Source organism: Gymnodraco acuticeps, unplaced genomic scaffold, assembly GCF_902827175.1.
Source record: "Gymnodraco acuticeps unplaced genomic scaffold, fGymAcu1.1, whole genome shotgun sequence".
Lineage (NCBI taxonomy): Eukaryota > Metazoa > Chordata > Actinopteri > Perciformes > Bathydraconidae > Gymnodraco > Gymnodraco acuticeps.
Genome location: NW_022990021.1, coordinates 260,770 through 287,832, shown reverse-complemented (window position 1 = coordinate 287,832; position 27,063 = coordinate 260,770). Strand labels below are relative to the sequence as shown.

Sequence of the window (27,063 nt, the reverse complement as noted above, 5' to 3'; positions counted from 1 at the left end):
GAGCTTCACTGAGCATCGCTGCCTGCTTGAAAGATCTCAAGTAGTATTCAGATCCGAGCAAACCCAATCAGTCCTTGTAGATGGGTGAAGGTGAATAGGAATGTAATTTAATCTCACATTGAGTGTTTAAACCTGCAATAACGAACTTTACTGACCACTTCGGTGCAGCAGAAACAAGTGTTGAGATTGTTAACCTACTATAATTATTTACACATTCAGTAGATATGGAGCATAATTAGCCTTTTAAGGCAGGTTTATGTTCTTAATGAATGCAAGTCCAATATTCTCTCTTGTTTTGGTCTCCACCAACTCCCCCCAAAAACGTCTCCTGAAATGCACAGTAGGATATATTTAAGATATTATTTTCTATTGCAATGAAGTTCCTTTATATTTTTGAACAATTTGCTACACCTCTTCAATCGCCGGTGGTCAATGCGATCAGCAATTGGCGTTGGCCTTCTCTGGATATGTCAATAGTAGGAAAATGTAGGATAGCAAATGTGCCATTACACATTTTAAAAGTGTTAATACGGTCTCTGTTTTCCATGTTGTTTTTAAGTTTCTTTCTGCCCCCAAGTGGCCAGAAAATCTGATTAAAAAATATAAGACAATTATTCCCACTTGCTTTATTGTACACAAAACTTATAAATGTACATAGATGTGTAGATCTGCCTTTCTTTGTATACTACGTCTTGCTACTTTTAGTTTGCGAAGGGAAAATCAGATTGGAAGACCACTATGATGCACTTTAAAAGACTTTTCCTCAATCATTACACAGTTACATCATTAAAGCTCTGATTTAGTGGGTTACATTTGGATTCCAGTTGAATATCGCACACCCTTCCCCTCATCTTGCTCGCTTTCATGTGCAGGTAAATATCCAGCATGTGAGTCTACGCTGGGAGATTACTCTAAGCTACTCCCTTGTGCATTCGTCTTAGCTTTTCATTCGACTTCTGTCATGCTTGTCACAGGCAGAACAAATGTAATCTGGTTGAGGGCATGACCATGTTGCCAACTGTTGCTGCCATCGCCGCCAGGCTATGTCCAAAAGTATTTTAAGTAATTCTTAAAAAGATGTCTCTATTAGATGGTTATCCTCCTCTTCCAGGGATCTAAATTCAGAGGGTTTGTCTGTAAGCATATGGTTCTCCCATCACATGTTTTCAGATCTTATACAAATCCTTTTTTTAGAAAATCAAATGCGTCACTATGGGCAGAGGAGATTTGCTTTTGCTTTGTGAAAACATATCTATGTCTGGAAAGTATGAAAGTCTCATATGTGGACAGTATTTGAACCATATGTGGTTACATCACAGCCTCAAGAAACCTTTTCTAAGCTGTATGCATTATCTGAAAGGACTGTTTGTCCCAAAGAGGAAGGTCAATAGTGATAACATAGGAAAGCCAGTATTGATTCAACTATTGTTAAGATTGTAGGATTCATTTATGACCACAAGTGCCGTTTGTACATCTCCTGTTTTAAGTGCCGATTTCTGCAGAAGCCAACATGTTGCATCACTCTGAATTATAAAGTGTTTTAGCTTGTAGCAGATAGTCCGTCTGCTTGTATCCCTCGCTTAGGGGGATGTTAACACCTCACACAAAGACAAGAATCACATCTCACAGTGTTAAAAAAACAAACATTTAAAAGGTCTCAATTCTTGCGTGATGTCTTTGACACAAACTGACCTTTTTTTCCTCCCAACAGACCAAACCAGTTGCATTTGCTGTCCGCACAAATGTCAACTACAGCCCGTGTCACGATGACGATGTCCCTGTGCCTGGCATGGCCATCTCCTTTGATGCTAAAGACTTCCTCCATGTCAAAGAGGTGAGTGGTTAACTTTCTAATCAGAGATGATATTTAGTACAGTGATTTTGAGGGCAATAAGGATGATCAAGAGAAGAACATCACTTTTTTTCTGTGTAGAAATTCAACAACGACTGGTGGATAGGACGCCTGGTGAAGGAAGGCTGTGAAATTGGTTTCATCCCAAGTCCAGTGAAGATTGAAAACACTCGCATCCTCCTGGAGCAGAGAGCCAAACAGGGCAAGTTCCACTCCAGGTAAAAACCCTTATCTGAGTTCTCTGTGTCTGCTAAGAGATGAATGTAAAGTGAAATGAATGTACATAAGTGTAATAAGTGTAAGTGAAATGAATGTAGCCGTCATAAGGGTTGTTGATCTCACGTGTTCTCTCTTTTCAGTAAATTGGGAGCAAACTCATCTACTAGTTTAGGTGAAGTGGTTCCTAACTCACGGAAATCTACTCCTCCTTCGTCTGGTGAGTAGCTTCTTGGGCACCTTCAAAACGCCAACTTTATACCTTTATTCTGTAATCTTTTGAACTTACTTTTAACCATTGAATTCAAGTGGAAGGTAAGATGCACTAGTTAGATTTTTCCTATATATTTATACCAGCAATAAAGTTGATGTTTTAATTTCCTTAAATGTACTTTTTCATGTTTCCTTTGCTGTCAATGTCTAGTAGCATACTGTACATTCTGTGCTACTGTTATTGAGAATTGTACCCGGTTACCTGTGCCCTCCTGTGTTCATTTATGTGATGGTGCTGTTGTCTGTCTGTGTGCGTAGCCATTGACATAGACGCCACAGACTTAGACCTCGAGGACAATGAGCTTCCGGTCAACCTGCGCTCCCCTAAAGCCAGTCCAAACACTGTCATGTCACCCCTAGCAAAAGAGAAACGAATGCCCTTCTTTAAGAAGGTAAATTCCGGACTACCTAAAGCTCTTTTTTTCTTATCTGTCCGCACGTCTCTTGACTAAACGCCTGCTTGGCCTCACTTAGCGCCCGTCCTGTTTGTCTAGGACACAGTCCTCGTCCCGCTGCCGTCCGTTGGCATGCATGCCTGTTCTTAACCTCTCTCTTTCTCCTCTTCCGTCTCACCACAGCTAAGCAGAAGCAGAAGTCGGTAAGTCGTGGCGTGCAGTGCACCAGCTCAGCAGGGACCTGAACTATACAAACCCTCTTTAGAGATTCAGCTCTCACCCTACTCACTGCTCCTGCAATCCTCTGTGTCGTGTTTGTGATTGTTTGTGTGTTTGTTAGTGAACTTGTGATCCTGACAGAGTGAGAGCTCAGTGTGAACGGCTTCATAAAAAGTATGCTCATAATAGTTATAGTCTATCATCTAATATCAAATGAGATGAGAGCGTTATCATTCCTATATCTTTCTTAATGCCACAAGAGATAAGAGATTGCTAGCTTAGCTTAGCATAAAGACGGGGAATGGTCTTGCAGCGACTTTAAAGCTCACTAACTAACATGCAAACACAAGTTATTTTTTAACATGACACAAGAGGTTTCAATTATTACAATACTTTTACAATGTGATAAATCTATTTAAAACACTAAAATCTGATTAACACAACTTAATTGTATGAAATGCTAGTTCATGAACATTTCCCATAACTATGCTGACGTTCATAAAGTAATGTAGAGTTGGACAGAAGTATTTGAGCGGAGCCACTGTGTCCATTAGTACTTTCACGTTAGTCAGCAGCAGTGTGCATCAGTTCCCACAACGTCCCATGGGAAGCACGCTGACGACAGCAAATGTGAGACAGACAGAAAATGTTTAGAAGTGGAGAGAGCAGGAAGAGCAAACATAAAACCCCCTCATCATAAAGATAACAGACATTGACAGCAGCTTGAACATAAGGGAAGAATCTTTTTATTTTTTAAACTCTGTTTTTTTAAAGATAAAGTACTTGACATTTCCTGCAGTTTTCTGACACATCCAGACAGCTAATTGTGATGCAAAAAAAACTAAAATATACATTTGAGAAGATTGAACCAATACACATTTGAGAATTATTGCTTAAATTTGACTTTAACTGATTAGCAGAACTAGTGACTATTACTATTCTATCAAGGGATGATCACCTTTTTTCTCTTCAGTTACAGATTTGTATTCCTCAATGGATTTGAAACCAGTGCTCTTTCATCATTATTTAATATCTGAATTCATAATGGGTTTAATACATTTATTAGAATACTTTTTAAGGTCGTATGTAAAGTAGGTCAATGCAAGGGATTGCTGTGGCACTAAAACCGCAGATGGAAAATCATATTATAATATATTGACATTGAACAGTGTGTAAAACCATACCTGATCGGCACCAATAGCGATCTGTCTAAACTCAACACATCCATCATTCTATAATTTGACTAACTTTTCATTTCTGCTCTAATTTAAAACATCTGCTCTTGTCAAAATCACCTCTTTCATTTTTGATTTAAAACCGAGGCGGTTACACAAACTGAGCTTCCACTTTGTCGTAACAGCAATGAGCAAGTTTTCCTAACTGTCCTAATTTTCCCACATTTTTTTTTTGTAGCTTCTGTTAAACTACTGTGGCTTTTTCTCCCTGTCCAACTAACCTTTCCTCTCACATAGTTGATGCCATAACATCAGAACCATGAAATGGGGGGATTTATCGAAACATTGAAATCCATCATAAAATATTGCATTTTACTGTAAGCTTCTTTGAAGTTTCAACAATGTGATGATGTTGGCATTTGTGAAGTAAACTGCCAAATCTATTAAATAAATCAAAGCTTGTGTTATGTCGAGCCAGCTAGGACGTCCCATTTCATGGTTCACAATGTTCCAGTGCTTTTAAATGTAGTCTGGGTCAGTGTTGTCCCAAGTCCCTCAAGTGATTTGTGATGGTGAGTGTTTACTTTGTCTCCATAAATGTGTGCAACTGTTTTTTCTTCTTCTTCTCTCTGAAGACGGAACACATTCCTCCGTACGATGTTGTGCCTTCTATGCGGCCCGTGGTTCTCGTTGGACCATCACTGAAGGGCTATGAGGTGCGACAACCATTTCTAATGCTACCCTGCTTTTATTGGAAAATGATCTGTAAAATGTGAATCCACTAACAAGTTGCTCTCATTTCCCCCTACATTTCCGGTCCACAGGTGACAGACATGATGCAAAAAGCGCTGTTTGACTTTTTGAAACACAGATTTGAGGGAAGGTAAGTTCCTCGTGATCTAAAATAAAAGCTCTCATCCTGCTTCCTTCCTTCCTCATTCCTTCTCCCTCTAACTCTATATGCTGGTATTTATCAGTCCCCTGAGGTTGGCCAAGGGAGTGTGTAACAAGTTTGTTTGGCCTGCAGATGTGTGCTGCTGCTTTAAATAGACCCCCTCCATGTCCTTAATAGGTCATAGTGGGCCCTAGAGCAGAGCCGGATTCTACTCACTCAATGTTGAGTCCATCCACCCATCTGAAGCAGAGAGGCCATGAAGTTACACAACACTAACACTAAGATCCTCTCAGACCAGCAGCAGCTGCAGTGTATTGTGTTAATTCCCCTTGAAGTCATGTTCTGCAAACCTAGTTTCAAGAGGCAATAGACAATAATTGACTTTAATACACCATTAACAAGTAAACGTTACTTGCACAATAAAATAGCTGTAAGATAATGATACCATCTGCGTTTAGATTGGTTCCCTGAAAGCCTCCCATTCACTTTGCAATTCTGCCTACCTTTAATAAAAGCCTAGATATATAAACTGCATCACCGCTTACAAGAGTGTCTCTGGCTAAGAGGCAAAAAAAAAGAATAGCTCAACTATATAGCTACAGTAGCTACACTCAGGTAGCAGAACATCTGGAGTAATGCTATTCTTACTTCATAAAGTTCACAGAAATAGACGTAATTAAGTATAATGAGTTTGACCATAGACCCATGAACTCATGTTATTTATCTTTGAGCAATGTTAATGTATTGTCTCCTGTTGGCTCCATCTTTTTCAAACAGATTTGAGAGTTCTATTTTCTTCTTCCATCTTTTACAGCGTTACTATTTTTTTTCTTTGCTTCTTCTTTGCTTTTTTTGGGTCTTTTCTCTGGTAAATCAAGTATTTCTCTTGTTCCTTTTCTTCAGAATATCAATCACTCGCGTCACAGCGGACATCTCTCTGGCCAAACGCTCAGTCCTGAACAATCCCAGCAAGCACGCCATCATCGAGCGCTCCAACACGCGCTCCAACTTGGGTATGTTCGTGCTTGAAATAAGTGCAATGCATGTCAACATCTTTTGTTTTGATTCATAATGTTTTCAAGGAGACCAGCTTATGTGGGAAAGGAAGGAAACGATTAAAGGAACTCTTGACAATTGTAATGATAACTCCCGACAGGCCTTGGCCGGTTTCCTTTTGTCAGGAATGAAATATAGAACATCAAGGCACGATAGCAAGTTCAAGAGCCGCTCTGATTTGACTGAGGTTGATCTGGGTTCAGATCCGATTAGAATTAAACAGATTCCTGAGTCAAACAACTGGGACAATATTTGCTATGTATCAACATCAGCATCACTCAGCAGCTGCAGCAGAGTAAGAGGTCCCAAGGAAATCATATTGTAGATGCAGGAAATGTATTGGTGTGCTGCTGTAGCAGGAAATTACTTCAGAATTAGCATAAGGAAACAGATCCCACACGTTCGCTAAGCTGTCTTTTTAATATTACACTTGGATAGAGACGATGAGAAAAAAAGAAAATTCCCCATTTTTCATCCGGTGTCACTTTAATTACTTATTTACATATAAGAAATCCTCTTAACAAGCCACTTCATGCATTATAGACCCTAAAATGTTCACTTTTCCTAAAGGAAATCTACACAAAGATTTAAAGATTTGGACATTTGTTTCTGATGCAAATGTCTTGAATCAAAAATTAGTGTTTTCTTGATGAGTGTAAAGTTATACAAGAAAATGTTGCATTGGAAATAAGTGAAAAATGTATCACCCCTCTGGCATATTTTAGCAAGAAAATGAGAATGTGTGATACAGGCGTAGCCTGAATGAGCTGTTAATGTGGAATGTTTTCATTTTATCAGTTTACTACAGACTTTGTCGTGACTGGAAGTCATGAAGCTTGGCTGTGATTCTTCTCAGATTGGGAATCGTGCCCTGCTGGGATATTTGTAGCACAGATTTTAAGTCACGTTGTCATCTGTTGGAGTTGGGGTTGTGTGGTAAAACAGTTGGTTTATGAGTACGCCACCTTTTCCATCAAAAAACAAGTGGCTCTATTTGATTATGAAATAAATGAAGTCATTCCTCTGAATTGACATCTTTCGTTTCTTCTTCAGCTGAAGTCCAGAGTGAGATTGAGCGGATTTTCGAACTTGCCCGGACGTTACAGCTGGTGGTTCTGGACGCCGACACCATCAACCACCCGTCACAGCTGGGGAAGACCTCCCTCGCCCCCATCATTGTCTACGTCAAGATAACCTCTCCTAAGGTGAGTAAAACGTGACACAGCCAGTTATTGTGCGTTTTTAAAAAGTGTCCTAGCTCTGATGTTAAATAATGCATGTTTGAGGGGACTGATTCATCGCTTTGACCTTCAGCATGAGTTGAAAAAAAGGGCTCATGATTCAGTGATCAGTCAAATAAACAGTTATTTGGGTAACATAGAGGATGAGAAAAGGCATTGCTAAAGAGATACAAGCTTGAAATCAGAGTGGCATCAGTGTGAATCACACTCTCAGCGGGCTAAAATAAAACATTGTCTGCCACCTGTCCTCTTAATTACTAACCTCTGCCATATCATATACAGCTAACCTTTAGGGGAGAATCACACAGAAATATAATTTGGTAAAAATACAAAGCAGCAGAAATCTCTTGTGCTCAACCTATTTTTTAGACACGATCCATTAGTTACTTTCCACCACTACCTGTTAATGGCTTTGGCTATATAAAAGCTATCTTCTTTGTTTTTGTATTTCCATTTTTGTCTAAATAAAACCACCATGACCATGTTGCCTTTTTGCCCTCAGGTGCTCACGAGGCTCATCAAGTCTAGAGGCAAGTCTCAGGCCAAACACCTCAATGTCCAGATGGTGGCTGCTGACAAGCTGGCTCAGTGCCCTCCTGTAAGTCTCCACAGTGGACCCAAATTACCCAAATCATCACCGACTTAAACCCAGTGTTTAAAACAACCTGCAGTTTTATATTTCAGATGTGGTATTGAAACTAGATTTTAGTTGCATGGATATGTGAAGTGTTTTTTTTTTTACAGCTTTATAATTTATGCCAGTTCTATTTCCGTGCTGTAATCGGCTTAGTTATTATTTTAGAAATTGAAGCAAGCAACCCAGGCTTGTGAAAGTGGAGGCTCAATTTAATTCAAATGACAATCCACATCTTTAGGGAATTAAGATTGTCTGATAATTAATTCCTAATGCCATTTAGTTCTCATGCTGGGACAGTTTGTGTATGACGATCATTATGATTTGTTTATAGATCCTCTAAAGCCCCATCTTGTTTTCTCTACTTTCAAATTGTTCATGTTTCCTTTAACCCTTTCTCCCCCCTTCCTCAGGAGATGTTCGACATCATCCTAGATGAGAACCAGCTGGAGGATGCATGTGAGCATATGGCGGATTACCTGGAGGCGTACTGGAAGAGCACTCACCCCACAAGCTCCAACCCCCCCAACCCAATGCTAACAAAGCTGCCCACAGCCGCCCTGCCCTCCAGCCCCACCCCGGTCTCCGCCGTGCAGGTAACCTGTAGCAAAGCTGTGCAGAGAAACAGGACAGGATAAGAAGTAGCAGAGACCATGCTAAAGCCCTAGAGAGTGAGAAAAGAAAAATAACTGCAGTAAATAAGGTTTAGGTTATTTTCCAACACCCACACTTAAGGTATTTGTGTGTAGATACTTTGTTAGCCTTATTTTGATTCAACTTAATGATGAATAATTTGGATTACCCACAGCCTTACAGAAACAATGACATTTCGTGCCTCAGAGCTGTTATTTAATTATACAGCAATTAAAGCTAGTTAGAAGCATGCCAGGCTATTGTAGTAAAAGAGACATAACATGATATTAGATTGAATGCTAAGTAATTATCTTGTCTCTCAAATTGTTGCTGAACATTTTCTGTTATTATTTAATACTTGTGTGCAGCTATTGTTTTCGTCTCAAGAATTTTTTTTTAGGTTAGGAAATTAACATCTGTTGATTTTCTGCTGTAACTGCGTGGTGTTTGGACACTAATTATAATTTCTAAACTAAATTTAAACACAAACTTAAACGTCTGCTCAAAAAACTGTTTAACGGTGCATTACTACCAACAATTGGAGAGGTGTGGTGCACAAAACGGTGTTGCATTGTGGGATACACACTGCTCTGAATAATAAAGCAGAATAAGGATAAAATGTGCAACACATTTTGGGGAAATTTAGAGCAGAGGCAGACAGGAAGTGGGTCTACATAATTACCTGAAATCCTTGATTTCAAATGCAATTCATTTATAGTTCTTATTGGTAAAACAGTCATTGAGTGTAGGATAGGTTTTAATTTCCATTGTATGATTTTGTATAGTATAACATTTTCACCTCAGGTCACACATCTGAGAGTGATATTAACACCTCTACCCCTTTCTCCATCCACTGCCATCACAATGGGAAATGTAAGACTTGGGAAATCCCTGAAATTGATGAGGAGCAGGATTAAATTGACATGTGATTGATAGTGTGGTGAGTGTGAAAAGGTGCTCAGATAAATGTTAAAGTTCTTTCAGAATTGAAGTGCCTGAAATCTATAAGGATTCCCTCTTGGTCCTGCTGATTGAAAATTCAGAAACCTTGAAAGTTATATTTAAAATGTCCTTCCTCCAATGATTCATTAACCTTCTATGGTTGGTTGATGAATATTCATGCAGTGTGTGTGTTCAAGCGTGAGTGCTTAAATACACCAGAAGCAAGGTTGAAGTGAATATGAATCTGCATGAGTTGTGTTTGTGTGTGTTTGCAGTGCATTTTCTTGCATTTTCTTGCTTTAAGTCCCCTGACTGACTGACATATGTTACTGACCCCAGGGCAGCGGTGTAGAGCAGAAAGGTGATAAAGCATTGGTGGAGAGAAAGGGCTCCAGAGAGGATCACCATCATCACCATCACCACCACCACCAGGACCAGGGTGATGCCGATGGGGAGGCTGAGGGGGAGGGCAATGAGGAGGAGAGGCCTCTGAGGACAGAGACCTCCAGGAGAGCCCAGCACATCCACCACCGTTCGTCTTCCACCAGGACTGAGCAGCACAACCACCACCACCACCACAGCGGTCGGGGGCGGGGCCTCTCTCGGCAGGAAACTTTGGACTCTGAGACCCCCGAGAGCCGAGAGAGCCGAGAGAGCCGAGAGAGCAAGGACTCGGCTTATATCGAGCCACGCACTCAACTCCTCCACCGGGAGGAGGAGGATGAAGAGGAGGAGGAGGAAGATGAGGAGGAGGAGGAGGAGGAGGAGGAGGAGGAGGAGGATCTAGGGGAGGGGCACCCCCAGCAGCAACAGCGATATGAGCCACTGCCCCACCGGGACCACAACCACCACCACCATCACCATCACCGGGGGGGCGTGGAGGAGGCCGGCCACAGCACTGGACAACACCGCTCAAAGGAGCGCGAGCAGGACCATAACGAACGGAACAAGCAGCGCTCGCACCATCACCGGCCGGCACGGGACCACCACCACCACCAATACTACGATCGGGACAGAGACAGGGACCGAGAGGTGGAGGTGGCTCCCAAAAAGAGGGGAGACGCAGGGGAGTGGTCCAGAGACTCCTACATCCACCAGTGACGGACCAAATCCCTCCCGAAGCTCATCTGGACTCTTAACCATTCTGTTCTCCCATCGTGCTGCTATACCCTGAAACCACAGCATCCTATTTATGTACACTTCCTTTTTAAATGCTGTTGCATCTTTTTCAATGGCAGGATTTTAATTACATAGATATAAATATATGTATGTGTGTATCTATGCATAGACGTTGTTTATGTGTGGATATGCATGAATATTCTCAAATATGCATATTTTAAACCTGTGTTTGATAAAGCATGACACAAAAGCAGAATTGTTTTCTGTACGGAGCTGTGCTTTCTGTGATTAGCATTTTTTATTTGTTTGCTTGCTATCACTTGAATAATTAGTTCCTTCAGACTACTGCTAGGGTTGACTCCAACAGTTGACTAACCAAGTTAGTTTGAGACTGTATTTGCAGATGAAATTTGTTTTAAAGAATAGTTTGTCAATTTGGGAAATAGGCTTATTCTCTGTCTTGCTGAGAGTGGCCAGTTTGTTAGGTACAACTAAAACTAATGCAGTCCAAAATATAATACCTCCATAAAGGTATTCAACAGTTTTTGTTGAAACTGAACTTTATCATAACTTTGGAGACTGCAGTGTGTGGTGCTTTTGGTTTGTATTGTATTGTTATATTGGTAGTTTCTATTATTTTCTCCACCCCATTTATATCAATGAGGGTAGTCTAAAGAACAGGACTGTTGGATTAGACTTGATTTGTTTTAGCACCTAATTAACTGCCAACTGGGTCTAAAGGGAAAGATCAATTACACTCATAGTAAGGTACATTATGGTGTTACAGCTAGCAGCCTGTTAGCTTAGCTACATACGGGAAGACAGCCAGTCATTCCCTGTTTGAAGGTTGCAAATAATATTTAAAGCTCACTAACTAACCTTTTATATGTAAAATGTTGTTTTGTATAAATAACCAAATTTAAAAAGTTGCGATTTATCTTCAGCTGACTCACAGTAAGCTAGCAGGCTGCTATTGCTAGTTGCAGGCTAATATGTAACCGACAGATAACAAAGTGGTATTGATTTTGTAATTTAATTATCAGCAAGGAAGCTAGTAAGCATGTTCCTAAAGTGTCAGACTACTCCCTTAATTTTATGTTAATCATGTATAGCTTAGTTCCTTTTTTAAATTCTGCATCAATGGTTCAAGATATTGGGTTCGGACATCTTTAAGCCTCCCTGGAGGTGCACCTTAGTCTTGCCTTACAAGACAAACAAATTCTACAACTTCCTCTCGTAGATGCAGTACTGTTCTCTTTGTATGGGTCCAGAAACATTTTATACCATTGATACACCCTTCTGCACTTTTGCAACTTTTCTGTAGGTCTACAACCAAAACTTCACTTAGATTCATGTTTTATTAAGTCTAACCCCTTTTTCTATTGAATGTTGTTCAATTCCCACTTGATCTCCCACCTCAGAGTATAAATGAATGTTGATTTTAAGATATCTTCTTCAGGACGTTCCTCACTAAAAATGTTTAAAGATGCACTTGCAACTCAAACAATTCTCAAATGTTTTCCAGACAAAAATATTTGTATCATTCCCCTTACTAACACAACCTATTTTAAGGGTCAATTATGTTGGCTCAACGTTGAACTTTTCCTGTAAAATTCCATAATACAGGAATTCTGAATTGAGCTGGCTCTATGCCCCTCTGTTTACAAACCCACCCTATCCCTTCACTTTTTTGATTTTGCCTGACAATTGTAATTATAAAAAGGACTCAATTTCTATGCTACATTGGTAGCACTACAGATTTTCTTACAGTGTACATGTGAATGTACATAATGCATAAATATGAAGAATAAAGTTGGCAACAAAGGACTGATGAAGGGGGAGAAAAATGTTGATGTGTGCTTTGTCAGAAGACCCAGACAGGAGGAGGAGAGCAGTGTCTATAAATATTCGGAAACTCTGCTGAAAAATTGAGGTAGACTCCTTGGCCTGCCTTCTGAGTCGTCATGACAACATGGACATGAACGACAAAACTGTGGGGATGCATCTGAAATAGCTTCTCCACACTCAGATGCCTCCAAAATAGATGAACAAAAACACCTTCAGTGCAGCAGTGAAAGAAGCGGCCATTTTAATCAGCTCTACATTCAGTGCTGATGTGCAGTCGGCTGGCATTTCCAGACAGATGTGTGTGGACGGACTTAAGAGTCTAATGGTATTCCCAGGAAGAGGGATTGAGCTGAGGTCATTGTGAAGGTCCTCAAAATGCCGCATGATGGGAGAAGGGGCCAGATGTTTGTGCAGTGTCGGCACTATACATTCTGCAGATTTAATGGACACCCATAATTCAATTTGCACTGAAGAAATTAGAGATGAGTGATGTAATTTGTATTCAAGCCAACATTTCATGAGTTTAACTGGTTAATGTGCAGTTAACAGGAACCGGTCATTTTTTATTTAAAGGAACTTTTATTTTGAAAACAAATAATTTATTTATGGTGACTGAACTACACACAGCATAATTTCTCTTACGAGTAGCACAAGTCTGATTTAGAGGTCCCAGTTGTCCCCACAACTACTAAAAGACACTAAATTGTTAATACCACTGATGACCTCTTTCTGCACGCGACTTCCTGATCTCTGAAATCCAGCGAATCCACGGTCACCATGGCAGCTGTGTCGTCACTGTTGTTATGGCAATGCAAGCACTGCTGCATTTGCCAATACTCATTCACTCTCCATCCCCACGTGCCTCCCTCCTTCCTCCCACCCTCTCTCCTGCCCTTGGTGTTTATAAAGCTTATCCCTATATGGCCTGCAGTTTCAGAGAGCAGCTGTTAAGAGGCAGATGCTGTAAACAGCACAGTGAGCGTCTTTGTCAACACTGCCCCGTCAAAGCACACAGTGTTGTAATATAAACACTATTGTTCCCGTCTGCAGTCTCATGGTAGAGCCGATGGGGTTGTAAGAGAAAACATGCCCCACAGTCACTTTTTCAGGAACTTAGCAATAAAGAAACCGATGGTGTCCCTGTCGGCTCTGTAGGGGAGGGGGGCCGCCGCTCCTGTCTGGTCCCAGGTCAGCTCCGGACTGAATCTCTGGAGGAGGCGCAGCTGCTCAGGTGACAGGCCGGCTCCCAGCATGCCTTCTGAGCCAATGTGAGGCTCCTGGAAACAAAATGTTATCTAACAATCCCTTCTAAATTTGTGAGTTTATCCACGAGGTGTTTTTTTCCTACCTGAGGCTGGAGCGTGAGGCAGGGGAAGGTCTCCAGGGCCCACGCTACCTGCTCCTCATTTTCTGCTAGAGTCACTGTGCAGGTGCTGTACACAATAACCCCACCTTTCTTCAGCAACTGCACTGCCTGTAATTTTCATAAAGACAATGTATTAAAGCAGTTATAATTAATAGTTTAATAATAATGTAAAACAATGAAAGTGGTCAACTTTCTGATACAATACATTCTCAGATTTACCACATGTTATCCTGAGTTTCAGCTCATTGTTTGTTTTCTGGTTCACAGCTTTACCGTTTTGGTACACTCTTACCACTGTCATAGCATTATCTTTGGCCAGGCTTTGTATAAAAGGACATAAGGGGGCACTTAGAGTGAATATCCAACTTTCCTTCATAAAGTGGCCATACAAATCTGTCCAAATAAATGACAGGTAGTCTCTTCCTGCTGGGTATGATATAAGCATGTTTGATAACACGTTTGCCAACTCAAAAGGTCAGTTGTGTTTCTGCTGCCCCCACGTGGCCAACAACAATAAGTTAAGCTTCACACAAGCACAGACACAGCAATGCGTCTTTATTTAGTCTAGATGAGACTTAATAACATGCGTGTGATGGAGCACTATATATTGCACTGGGGATAATTGATGTCCTCCGCATTGGACTCTAATCCCTCTTTAGTAATCCATCTGTTAGCCATACTCGAAGCAAAAAAAGCAAACAGGTTTTACATTGACTTTAGTCTACATTGATGTACATGTATAAAAGTGACGAGAATGTGTGTTAGTTAACGTAAAAGTAGAAATACTTTCTGGGGCTGCTTTAAAAACACCATCACAATACTTAGTTAAGTTATCTTTCATTTTAAGTTATCGCAAAAGACGGGTGACATTTGTTTTCCTTTAGAGCTGAAAGCTGTATTTGTATTAAAGGTCCCATGTCATGCTTTTCTGGTTATCACCCGTCCCCTTGTGTTATGTAGCTTTTTCTGCATGTAAACGGTCTGCAGAGTCACAAACCCTCAAAGTATACCCTGTAGCGAGTAAAACTCTAACACAGAAAAGACCTGTCTATGCTGCCCCAGAACGCCTCGTTGGAGATTTATTTTTATTCTTCCTGGGTATAGTGACGTAACGTAACGTCCGCGGAGCTGTTCCTCACACACACGCTCAATCTTTTCTCAGCTGCAGCTCTGACGATTTCTCAGCCGGAGACGGCGGGACGCGGCTAGGCTGTGAGTTTGTGAGAGCACACACACAAACTCCCTGCCAGGCTGCGGGTGTGTGTGTGTTCTGGCTGGTTTCGTGCTGGGTTTCGCTGTGTCTCGCAGACGGCCACTGGGCTCACAGGGAGGGGGGAGGAGGAGCTCCAACAAGCCGTTTAGGACAGAGAGTGAATACACATACTATACAGAGATGCTGTATGAGAAACCAATGTGAGTTTGGAAATTGCACAATATAAATCTATTTTAGTATACCTCAACAATGGAATTATGATCAGTAGAAATGGCCATGACATGGGCCCTTTAACACCGAATGGAGGGTATATTATAAAGAACATTTTCAGTATAGTATTGGTGGATGTGGTTTTAAATGCACTTGATGAGTTAAGGTATAGTAATGATTTGAGTAGAGGGAAAACTTCTGAATGAATAATCTTTGAGTGTATTTGGAGTTTAGTTGTGATTTCAGTGTAATGTATGCCATCTGCTGCCATCTACTGGTCAAAAGGAGCCACTACCAATGCTGTGAGTTAAATCGGATGTGAAAGTGCTTCCTCTGTGTGGTAAAACCTACAGCGTGGAATAACTTGCGCTGCAGAGGTTGGTAGGAACGGAGCTCCTTCAGGCTCCAGGTACAGGACATGCTGGGTCTCTGCCCGAGGCCACTGCAGGGGGCGTCCAGAAGAACCCGGTCGAAACTTTCAGCAGAGAAAGGAGGTCCTGGAAGAAGTCCAGAAACAGAAGTAAGTACAGCGTACTGAGGGTTGGCTTTATATATCATGTATGTGTCACTGTGTACCTTCATGCTCCTGTGCAGAGTTGCTGCTCACAGCTTTAGTGCTGTTAAAGCAATACACTTTAACTGAGTTTAATTGCAACATTTTGGCATTTTGACGAATACGATCAATCTTATTTTTGATTTTCTCCAGGGCCACAACCTCACCCTGTGTGAGACGGAAAGAGACGGAAATTCATTAACAAGAAACAAAAAGCATCAGATCCTTCTAAAAGGTCCTGCATTGAAAATCTTCTCATCAAATACTCGTCAGGCAGTGTGTCGTTTAACAGCGTTATATATATATAAAGTCCAAATAGTATCATTTTCACTGATGCATTTATGTGTAGGAAGCATTTTAGTTTTAACATTTTAAACTTTAATTTTTGAAAAGGCTTGATTAGCAGTCCAGCTAGAAAATGTCAACCCGTTTATCATTTGAATCAACTTGTTTCACCTATCTTCTAGATGTGAGGCAGGCTGCAGCATGAGAATAAAACAAAAATAATATTTCAGGAAATGCTTTACACAAGCAGGTGCGTCGCATGGTTTAAAAGTCATCTGTGACTTTAGCATTCAGATAAATCGAGCGGAGCAGAAATGTAAAAAAATAGCAAAAGAAACAAACACTTAAATAAAGTACAAGTACTGCAAAACTCTACTTCAGTAAAGGTAAAAACCTGTAGTAGGAACACTTATTCTAACAAATAATATCTACAGTAAGTGACGTGATATAGAAACAAACAAAGTTGACTCCCATGGTTTTTTGGCTTGATTCCACTTAAATGTCTCTGTATGTCATTAGAAGTTTAATAATTCCATAAGCTGTTCAACCTTTCTCAAGTAGTTTCATATGAATAACCCCTTAGAAGCCTGAAGGGGGAAAACTATTCCGTACTTTATTATTACAGAAAAGTCAGGAGAAAAGTGTCAAATAAATGTGTTTTTGATCCTCTACAATCCCATACATCGTCTCATTTCCCCTCAGATTTATCTTGCAACACTATTTTGGGAACTGCTGCTCTAGATCAAGCTGTGCTTTAGATTTGTGTTTAATAGGCTGGATTCTCCGATTGAAAGCCTGAATATTAACTCTGATTCCTCCAGCAAATTGTACCTGATCCCTCATGAGCGCAGCGATGTGGCAGGTCTTCCCTCCGGGCGCAGCGCACATATCCAGGATCCGTTCTCCAGGAAGAGGCCCGAGAACATGTCCCACCACTACAGAGGGAAGGTTCTGCACAACATGGAAAAACACCTCGTGATAGATAAGAACTGTGTTTCAATTACTCCATTTTACATTTTAAAAGTATAAATACCTGCAGGAATGCTAGGTTTGGTAAAACACCATCAAAGGAAGGGCTCTGGTAAAGTGGCTCTACCATCCGAACACCTACTCCCCTAAAATAACAGTGCAATATGTTTTGCTTATTACATTTTATTTTAAACTGTACAGATGTGCAACCACTATAATAAAGGTGTTTAGGTTTGGAAATATTTTGTTTACTCCTCCTTTAAAGCCATTTACTTACTTGGCAGCTACATCTGTGCAGAAGATGCCGGAGCGGTCTATTTGAGCAACTCCATTTCCCACAAACCCTCTCATTCCCTGGAAGCTTGTGGCTCCTCGGGTGCAGCGACCCTCCAAGTCAGAGAAGACAGACACCACATCGCCAGCCTTCATGACTAAAACAGATATCAAGTTAGAAAGCCACAGCTCTACATTGTTGAATATAACTAGATGTGTATTGTTGGACACATATCTTTCCCAGCATCTGTTTTTGAGACTTACACTTGGGGCTGGCTAGGATCCCCGGGACAAAGACATTGGCGCCTCTGAGGACAGCACTGCCACACTGAGCGCCAACCACCACCTCTGAGCTGAGCTGCTCCACAGGTCTGAGAACAGGAGAGGGATGGAAGTCACACACTTCTACACCCATCTCATTAAAGCATCCTCCTTCTTTGGTTTAGTACGGACAATTTTTATACTGGAGATAGAGCAAATCTTGGCATGGGTTCACAATTTGTTGCATATTTTAAGTCTTTTATTTTAAGTAATAAAAAAAATGATACCACTATGACATCTTTATTGTACTGTTACTGTATTTTTTGTTTGCATGAAAACGCACACCTAAACAACATTTCCTGAGTTTTCTTCTGTTGTCATTGTTTGAAAATCAATGTAGGTTTGGCTTGAGGAAACACTCCCTATGGGCAGACTGATACGCGATTTAAAGCTAAGTGTGTTCTCCATAGAGCACATTCATATCGCTCTGACGTGGTTCTAGCATTCCTCACATACCTCGGGCCATCGACAGGAAGCAGCAGCACATCTGGAATTCGTGGGTGAGGAAGAATCTGAACTGAGACCTCCTTTTCTGATGAGGTGCACATCTGCTGCTTCAATAACAGCAACACAGAGAAAAGTTAGGGCCCGACTGACGACCACTGTGGGTCATTTCCTTTTTTCCTCACCTTTTTGAGCTCCTCCCCTAACTTTTGTCTGATCTCTTCCAGGGGAGCGAGATGAGTACTGGCCCGAACACAAGTGTAAGAAGGAGGGTGAGACAGACATGTGAGCAGCCTCTGGAAACGACTTTCTGCCTCCTGATGGCCGACTGCTGCTAACACCTGAATTCAAAAAGGATAATCAAAGTATGCAAATTATGGAATTGGCAATTAGAAAACTGTCAGAAACGTGGCGTCTTTTGAGATTCAGCCTTTCACTTTCAGCAAATGCTACTAAAACATTCAACTTTAACTATGTCAAGTAAAAATAACATTACTGTCCTTAATTTACATAACTCAGGTCAACTTTTGTATAGAATGAATCTGTAGTTCACAGGACTACATTTACCATTGAGAACATCATCTGCAATTAACTTTCTACTATAACACAAAACATACATTTAAGGGCTGATTCTGGGACTCATTATTATAGATACAAAAAACAAACCATGCCATGAAAGTGCATTACACAAGTGTGGGGAGACAAAAATAGCACAGAAGTTATGACAACATTTATTTGGAAAGCCATAACTATGTTAGGGAGGGTTTTACTGAGGTAATTTGTAGTCATGGCATCAGTTCATCTAAATTCTCTGGTAAGCCATGAAGGTTCCCAGATTACCCCCATGCTAGCTTTTTCACTGAAGCAAAGACATCCACTTTTTAAGAGGTGTATTATGATTCTCCTGAAAACACAAACCGTTTCCAAAGAAAAACAATGAAATGTCTACCTCCTTGTTTAAGAAGACATTCTTGAGATAATCAGTGACTTCAGGTCTCAGGGATATCCTTGGAAAAGTAGACATCACTTAAATCTGTTCAAAGGAAAGTAACAATAACAGAAAAGCAAATAAATCAAGATTCACTGCAATGAAATGAGGTACAAAGATATGCTTACAGTTCTGAGGGCTGTCGTCTTGATTGGTTGAGGTTAAAAAACGGTGAGTGGTGGTGATATGTTGACATTGTGGGGGATAATTAAAGACGAAAACACTTTACTGAGGTCTATTCCACAGAAGGGAGGCAGTTGTAATAATAACATAACTCAAAATTGATCATAACTGGGATCCTATTAAACTCAATTTGAGACATGTTTCAAAGAAACCAAATTCATGATTGATTTGATGCCAGTGTTATAATACATTTTGAATCACTTGTTTTTAGTGTATTGCACATGAGGCACGCTTGTCCCAACAAGCGCAAACAACGTTTCACAAATAATTACGATTGCAATTTAAAAAGACTGCAACGTAAAAGCCCAGAATAAAACAATAAAATACGTAGGCTACACATATTTTAATGAATGAATGAATCTCGGAACCCGTTAATCATTGCACACAATTTCCTTGTAAGTGCGTCTCCTGTTATCTGTTGTGTCCATTATTTTTGTTCACACTTAACGTTACTTTAAGTCACAGGTCATATTAGTCCTCTAAATACTCGTGGTTAATCCTATTCTACACATATAATTTCTTTACACACAATTAATGACTTGTCAAAAGTCAAAAATATAGGAGTACAATTAATCTTAAGGCTATTTTAACAATCTGTAGGTACTCACGTTCTGTGGTGCCATGGAGCGCTGGTGTTTTGACAATTACTTCCGTATACGTCACTAGCTTGGTCACGTGTCAGTAGTTGATGTCTGTATAGCCTGTTGATTCATTTATGTATGAAGTCTATTGTTGATCACCGAAACGTATGGTATTTGTGTTGTATTAAGAAACGCAAGGTGTATACATATGCATTATGTACACGTGTATTTTAAATACTTGAATGTTGTACTTTTCACAATAATTATTTTATGCATTTGTCAACAATTATAACCTTTGCTATGAAGCCATTCTTTGAGCATTTGTTAACACTGTCATTCAGTTTGTTTAAACACCGTGCTGCTCATTACCACAGGAGGAGTTCTAATTGTTGACACACTTACACACAAACATTATAGAAATACTGCTTATACATGCTAAATTGGGTGACTTAAAATACATTTCCAGTTCATAGCATTTAAAAAGTAAAATATACAAGAAGAAAACTGAAAGTATAATGCTTTACATTTTGTCTTATGGTGAAAGGAAAAGTATTGCATGTTTTACTGCGCCTACAACCAAGTAGGCTTATTTTTTTTGAAGTATTGTAATTGTGTTATATTTAGGTCTGTTCCCTTCCTGTGTTTTTGTGTCTTAAAATGCTGTCCCAAAAAAAGGCCAACGTGTACACGCCATGACGTCATCACGTTGGAAGACAACTGAATAGCTGGGGTTGCTTTTTTCAGCAAACCACTGCCAGCAGCCAACGGGCAGAAGAAGCCGTGCGAGCAGAGTCAACACAGTGCCGCACTTCTCAGCCTGTTTATACGATTTGTGGAGGCTTCAACGTCTCCCTGAGCCACTCGACAAGAATATATAAAGTCTATGTTACGTTCCAACATTTTATCCTCGCGTTAGCTAACCGGAGCGCATGGAGTCCGCGTTCAAAAGGTCGGTGAGGTGTTTTGCGGACAAGAGATCATCCAGCTAATGTTAGCTAGCCGCAGCCAGCCGCGGACTGTACGGTGTGCATTTGAGAGTGGAGAAGCTCGGTGCTGCTGCCCACTCTACTGACGGAACTACGGGAAGACGTTAACCTATACAATGGGCGTCATATTCGCCAAACTGTGGAGCTTCTTCTGTAACCAAGGTGGGTGTCGGTACAATTGTTACGGCTCACTAACCTCCCGCTAGCTACTCAACCGAGGATAATAAGTGTTAGACCGTTAGCATAAAGTGAGCAGCAAGACCCATAATAACAGATGGGGTCTGAATTATCTCGCTACATCTCTCCGTGACTTCAGGACTCTGCCATCTGAGCTGCCTTTGTCTAACTCGCAATGCAAAACAACCTCTACAACTTCAGTGCCACCCCAAATACGTATCTGTTTATCACTGGGTCAACTAATATGATTAATGTAAGTCAAACTAAGTCTGTAAGCGTGTATTCAGCCAGTTGTTTTTTCGGGTGACATTACATAACTTTCCCCTGAGTTTCTAAAAAGTAATTTAATGAAAATGTTATATTTATTGTGTAATTTGCTTCACAATGTAAGCTCCATCATTATTGTATGTATGTGACTTTAACATAATAATTATGCAGTTGTTGCTCATTTTAGAATTGAGTGAAAAAACAAAGGAAAAGCACAACAAAGACACCGAGATTAAGGCAACAGAAAGGCTAGCTAATCCCACCCTTTACAACTAGAATACCCATATTGTATCGTATGTGTGTGCTTTATTGCAAATATACAAAATATTGCTCAGGTGGAACATTGTTCCACTTTCATCTGCAGGGAACAAAGTAAGGGGGTGCTTTGTTTGATTTGTAAGTATGTAGTCAGTGAGTCTTCTCGTGGTGTAAGCCTGTAAGGTATTGAAGTGTTCAACTAGACTTTAGAGCAGTTTGTTTTCAATGTGTGAGTAAGTATCTTTTCGCTGGGAGGAGGGAATAAGAAAGGGATTTTAAGTGTGTGTTATTTCATGCTTAAGGGTAACTAACGGTGCATTTTCATATCATAGTGTAAAGATCATTGTTTTCACAAGGGAACTCCCTCTTGCCTTAATTCCTTTGGCATGTGTTGAATTGTTCTCGGCTCTGAGGATAGCAGAGAAGGATTCCTACTCCCTGCCTAATTCTGGATTACACTGTTCCTGGTGTCAAGTTTCATTCATTTGAAGGGTTCAAAGTCTAAGTGGCAGTGTGAGGATCACAGTCATAACTTAAAACATGCAATCATAACAGTAGTTAAGTCACCTCAAATGTAGTGTCTAAAAACTAGTGCTGGCAATTGTGAAATATCACTATAGATGTGTCTTTATGTTTTATTCTTTTCTGAAAATGTTTGCTGCTGTGTTCTAAAGGAAGTCTAGCTATTACTCCTGAGGTGCAGTTTCACCACTTAAAGGTACATACAGGAGAAACACATGCATCCTTAAGGAATTAGTAACCTGTAAGTGTTCTGCTTGGAAAGCTGTTTTCAAATAATCCACTCGAATCAATTATTGACTTCTAAAATCGACATCTAGTTTGTTCGCACTGACATTATACATTTAGAAGGAAGGACCCAACCTGGGGTTAGAGATGTGCTGCAGGAACATGTTTCAGCTCGTAGAACACACTGTTAGGAGTTGTTGAAAAGGAGAGTACTCCGATGTGATCAATGTAACGGGGATCCTCACAGGGAAGCAATAGACATGCAGTGACCCCCCCGAAACGAGTTTGGTGCTCAGAATCTGTCCGGACTGGAGCCCTCTGACCAGAGTTCCTTCCTCCTCCGCTGCCAGAGGCCTCAGGAGGGCGGACGAGTCAAAACACTAAAGTGGGATATGTTGGCATTTCCGTGTCAGCTCTGATTTGGGATTTAGTCTGCTTCATGGCCTACAGTGCCTGTGCTGTTACGAACTGTGCTAGCTGGTTTTTATGAATGGAAAGAAGTCCTGCAGTTTGAGCGCCGCTGCGGGGAAAGAGGTCATGAAGTTTTAGAATAAACGTATTATTTTTGAATAGGCAGCAAAGAAGTAATGCATTGTATAGACAGGGACACGATGTACTTTATGGCACTAGTGTTTTCTTGATAACAATGTCCTCTTGAAGTTTATGGAATACTGTATTTCTTTTTGCAGAGCACAAGGTTATAATTGTTGGATTGGATAACGCAGGAAAAACCACCATCCTCTACCAGTTGTAAGTCATTTTGTTTAAAAAATGTACAGTTGGAACCTTTTTTGGTCAGTTTTCCTTTGCCAGCAAAAACTAACTGATTCTTTCCTTCCAAAGTTTGATGAATGAGGTCGTGCACACGTCACCCACCATCGGGAGCAATGTGGAGGAGATAGTGGTGAAGAACACTCACTTTCTGATGTGGGATATAGGAGGACAGGAGTCCCTCAGGTCCTCCTGGAACACCTACTACTCCAATACAGAGGTGAGAAAAACAAGCAACTCATGTCGTACACTCTGAACTATTTCTATCCCATGAGGGGAACAGAAGTATTGTCCAGCTGGTGTGTTTGTTCAGAGCACAGACGGCAGCGGGGACCGCCCAATGTCAGGGGTCAGCCTTCACAAAGGGGGCCGTCTGAACGTCAAAGCAGGGGTCAGCCTCTGCAGTGTTTTGGAGAAAGGAGAAGAAGAACGGGAGAGGCATGGCGGAGGCAGATGTGACTTACAGAATCTAACTTTCCTCTAGGACGTGCGATATCCAGCCTGCGTTCAACCCTTCTTTTCATTTCCATTCACTGTTCGAGGCAAAAGCAAACGCCTTATCTCACGTGCGAAACTCCTCCACTCTTGCTCTCTAACATGTCTCTGCTAAAAAGCTCAAACCTGTTCGACAGCAGACTGAGCAGCCTGTTGTGGTTGTTCAAACATTTCCATCCTTTTTCCCCCAATAGAGGTTTGACAAACCAGATAACTTTACCATCTTATAAAAAGTGAATGTAGACTTATTACAATAGTAAACTAAAAACCCACCAATGTTTGCACTTAAGAATCTTAATGGCAGAGTAGCTCTAAATACCTTTTACAATAGAGTTGCTAGGAGCCTTACAGTTACTAAAGAAGCCATATAATGTACTAACCCTAGAGTAACTATGGTAACTGCAGTCTTTCACTCCACAGTGAAGCGGTGTCACACTCATGTAGATCCCCGGCTGTGACGTGGGTCACAGTCATGTTAGAGAACGCGTGTTGCTGAAGCTTTTTCCTTTTAATGGCGCCTCTCACATCTCGGCAACATTAACATGTCAGACAGGGTCACCCTCTCTCATTCAAAACAGCAGTCACCAGAACCCACTGTGAGGCCCTTGGCCCCGGAAGTGCCCTCCTGCTGTGTTGCACTTGATTTCTGTAAATGTGTTTTTGAGAAGTGTGATGTTTGCCTCCTACTCTGCAGTTCATCATTCTGGTGGTGGACAGCACCGACAGAGAGAGGCTGGCCATCTCTAAAGAGGAGCTCTACAGGATGTTGGCTCACGAGGTAAAACATCTTAACACGTCTTTGTATGGCCATAAAGAAGACTGCGGGTTTCCACCAAGCACAGCCCCTTCCCCATTTCATTGTTTAGAGCTTCAAAAGGTGGCATGTTTATGGTTTCATTGTTTCGTGTTCTCCCCTCAGGACCTGAGGAAAGCAGCCGTGCTGATATTTGCCAATAAGCAGGATATGAAGGGCTGTATGTCTGCAGCGGAGATCTCCAAATACCTCAGCCTGAGCTCCATCAAAGATCACCCCTGGCACATACAGTCCTGCTGCGCACTTACAGGAGAGGGGTGAGACTCATGTTTATCATATCTGTGTGTTAGCAGGATAGCTGGCTGAGCTTATATAATCAATACCATGTATCATATAAAGGATAAAACAACTTAACGCAATGCAACATTGATGAAAAGACGTGTTGTCACATTTTAATGTGACAGCAGTTTAGGAAGTTATTCTCTTGTGTGCAAACTTGGATTAGTTTTGAGTATACAGAGGCAAAATTGTTTTAAATACACTGTTTGTGTACATGAGTAGGATAAGAAGAAAGGGGAATGTTCACCATACATAGAGAATGATCTCAGTCTGTTACCAAGCATTATCATAATGGTATTTTAATGAATGTCTTTCTTAAACCGCAACATATTGCAGTGCAATTCATGTAAGCTGTAGCATGTCTACCATGTGATTAGACTGGCATGTGCTTATTTATTTACTACAGAACATTTTACAACAATGTGAGCATTTTCCAGTTGAGCACAAAACAATAATACATTTAATAAATAACACTTTTAATTCACATATTTGAGATTGTAACCAGGTGTTTGTAACCGATGTTGTAGCGCTGCAGTGAGCTCTGTTAACCACCAGATGTCACTGTACCCTGAAGCTTGACATGTTTCCTCAGCACAGACGGGAAGAACAGTAAATATATCCGTCCATGTGTTTTGTGTAAATATTTAGTGCAGCTAGGGGAAATGTGCTACGCTATTAAAACATCCTTGATGTAGTCTTCTGTCTAAAGAATTTGTTCCTCCTTTCTGACGCCTCTTTTTGTTCCTCCAGTTTATGCCAAGGCCTGGAGTGGATGACCTCGCGGGCCGGCCTCAGATAGCCCCTCGCCCCCTCTACGGCCTGATGACCTGGCTACGTCAGCTTCTCCTCACTTGCTTATCGTTGCTTTATATTTTTTTAATGACAAACATTGACTTCCGGAGGGTTATTAACACATGCACAGTGGAGCCGGTGTCTCTCCAAGTCGAAACGTGACCTGACCTGAACTGGGGAACCTCGCTGGTTATCTGGAACAAACAGTGGCTTTTTCTGCAGAGGAGGGGAAGAAGATCCTTGAGATGAGTTAAGAGTATGTCCAAGTGCAAAGCAGGTGTGCACTGGACATCCTTCACACTAAATACATATCATGTCACCTCGCACCATTTCATATCATGAGCCATCAAGCTCTATTATTAATATCGTTTTTTTTTGCCTCTATACAAGTTTGTTCATGTTCAGGTACAAATGGACTAGACAATGGGATTACAAGCAGTATTGTAACATTTTCAGGGGGAATGGTGGCGCTACGGAGGTGTTTCAGAATAATGTTTTCATTTTTAGCACAGCCATTAATATCTGTTACACATTTCAGTTTCATAAGCTACATTGTCGGTGGTTATTCTCTCTCTAGGTCTTACGGTGCCGTATTGAAACGTGGTCAAATACAAATCTCCCTTTATTAACTCTGAGCTTGTACTTGTATGTATTTGAGCCACATGGTGTAGATTCAACCTTTTCTGACCCTCACTTTAGCCATTTATTTAATTTTGCAAAGAATTAAATAAATGGAATTCATATGCAGGTACAATGCTCCCTTTTTAATGGCAGTATTTTAAATGTAAACACTATGTTTTGTCAATGATGCATTATGTTTTTTATTTAATTGTATTCTTTTTAAGAATGTTTTCTCGTGGCGAGTGAGCATCTGTATTAACAGATGATCTTTGGTGCTGCAAGTGTGTTTGACATTGTCATACAAACATTTCAGTCATTTCCTGCAGAATATATTCCACTTTTAAACATTTTGTACTTTTTAAACAAAGCCGCCAGAATTAGCCAGCCTCATCGATGTGCCACACATTTATGGGGAAGTTGATTCTCTGCAGCCATCTGGACTAAGTAGCATTAAGATCATTTTATCTTAATATTTTGGCCATCATTTAGGTCTATTACTTGATCCTCAGCCTTAACCATGCTATTGTGAGTGTCTGGAGGATAGTATGTGTATGAATCTGAAAAGTCTGCCCATGATTTTTACCCTTATTTCCTTCTTTGACCTGGTATAAGAATTCCTTGGTAACAGATCTATGCACGCGTCACTTTGAAACCATGTCTACCTTTTGCAAGTTCCACAGTGGCCAAAAAGTGTGAGGTGCATGAGTTTCATTGAGTTTGAATCCCAACTGTGGTGAAGAACTGGTGTCCATCTTGGTCAGGGAGGGCCTCAGGGTCTCTACAGTGTATTTGTTGTGGGGCAAGGTATTTTAACACAAAGAGGAAAAAGGGTGCAGCATTGAGGTCTACAGCTTTTACCTTGATTACAAAGCAAGGGAACTGATCTTATACTATCAGTATGGTGGTCCAGTCCCGGTCATGTACTGGAATTCAGTTTTTATTTTTCAATAAAAGTTTGTTTTGAACTTTGAG

General features: G+C 40.8%; 3 protein-coding genes across 13 annotated transcripts in view; 2 read left to right on the top strand and 1 right to left on the bottom strand.

The window, feature by feature from the left end:
* Window positions 1-12,477, top strand: part of cacnb2a (calcium channel, voltage-dependent, beta 2a) — a 53,601-nt gene extending 41,124 nt beyond the window's left edge. For 6 of the 9 annotated variants that reach the window (XM_034213984.1, XM_034213983.1, XM_034213992.1 and 3 more), the window contains 11 exons: window positions 1,712-1,834; window positions 1,934-2,070; window positions 2,212-2,288; window positions 2,600-2,733; window positions 4,766-4,846; window positions 4,955-5,013; window positions 5,929-6,038; window positions 7,135-7,286; window positions 7,825-7,920; window positions 8,370-8,552; window positions 9,871-12,477. In XM_034213984.1, the coding sequence (XP_034069875.1) occupies window positions 1,712-1,834; window positions 1,934-2,070; window positions 2,212-2,288; window positions 2,600-2,733; window positions 4,766-4,846; window positions 4,955-5,013; window positions 5,929-6,038; window positions 7,135-7,286; window positions 7,825-7,920; window positions 8,370-8,552; window positions 9,871-10,632 (1,914 nt within the window). In that variant the 3' untranslated portion in view covers window positions 10,633-12,477. Of the gene's footprint in view, window positions 1-1,711; window positions 1,835-1,933; window positions 2,071-2,211; window positions 2,289-2,599; window positions 2,734-2,919; window positions 2,940-4,765; window positions 4,847-4,954; window positions 5,014-5,928; window positions 6,039-7,134; window positions 7,287-7,824; window positions 7,921-8,369; window positions 8,553-9,870 lie in introns of all 9 variants that reach the window. The other 3 variants (XM_034213987.1, XM_034213991.1, XM_034213990.1) reach the window with 1 other exon arrangement.
* A 580-nt stretch (window positions 12,478-13,057) lies between these two features.
* On the bottom strand, window positions 13,058-19,957 carry nsun6 (NOP2/Sun RNA methyltransferase 6). 3 transcript variants are annotated; one of them, XM_034213993.1, is made up of 12 exons: window positions 19,912-19,957; window positions 19,082-19,165; window positions 18,318-18,473; window positions 18,145-18,242; window positions 17,632-17,738; window positions 17,372-17,525; window positions 17,159-17,240; window positions 16,957-17,076; window positions 15,864-16,008; window positions 15,639-15,784; window positions 13,847-13,972; window positions 13,058-13,775 (listed from the first exon to the last, which is right to left on the bottom strand). In XM_034213993.1, the coding sequence occupies exons 2-12, from the start codon at window positions 19,154-19,156 to the stop codon at window positions 13,596-13,598; spliced, it is 1,389 nt and encodes a 462-aa protein (XP_034069884.1). In that variant the 5' UTR covers window positions 19,157-19,165; window positions 19,912-19,957; the 3' UTR covers window positions 13,058-13,595. The 3 variants fall into 3 exon arrangements, with proteins under 3 accessions (XP_034069884.1, XP_034069886.1, XP_034069885.1); XM_034213995.1 differs by having other exon boundaries at window positions 18,145-18,239; XM_034213994.1 differs by lacking the exon at window positions 19,912-19,957 and adding an exon at window positions 19,249-19,292.
* A 651-nt stretch (window positions 19,958-20,608) lies between these two features.
* Window positions 20,609-27,062, top strand: arl8 (ADP-ribosylation factor-like 8). The gene is made up of 6 exons (XM_034214030.1): window positions 20,609-21,032; window positions 23,009-23,069; window positions 23,163-23,310; window positions 24,280-24,363; window positions 24,505-24,656; window positions 25,429-27,062. Exons 1-6 carry the CDS (start codon window positions 20,987-20,989, stop codon window positions 25,475-25,477), a joined length of 540 nt encoding a protein of 179 aa, XP_034069921.1. The 5' UTR covers window positions 20,609-20,986; the 3' UTR covers window positions 25,478-27,062.
* Window position 27,063: the final 1 nt, after the last annotated feature.

Bases quoted from the DNA above. Each gene is read 5' to 3' on its own strand.
- nsun6 (XM_034213993.1), bottom strand. From the start codon at position 19,156: ATGTCTACTTTTCCAAGGATATCCCTGAGACCTGAAGTCACTGATTAT. The intron at 17,526-17,631 runs GTAAGTCTCAAA...TATCTGTTTTAG, and splicing joins GATCCTAGCCAGCCCCAAGT to TCATGAAGGCTGGCGATGTG. The intron at 17,077-17,158 runs GTATTTATACTT...CATGTTGTGCAG, and splicing joins CAAACCTAGCATTCCTGCAG to AACCTTCCCTCTGTAGTGGT.
- arl8 (XM_034214030.1), top strand. From the start codon at position 20,987: ATGGGCGTCATATTCGCCAAACTGTGGAGCTTCTTCTGTAACCAAG. The intron at 21,033-23,008 runs GTGGGTGTCGGT...TTCTTTTTGCAG, and splicing joins GAGCTTCTTCTGTAACCAAG to AGCACAAGGTTATAATTGTT. The intron at 24,657-25,428 runs GTGAGACTCATG...TTGTTCCTCCAG, and splicing joins TGCGCACTTACAGGAGAGGG to TTTATGCCAAGGCCTGGAGT.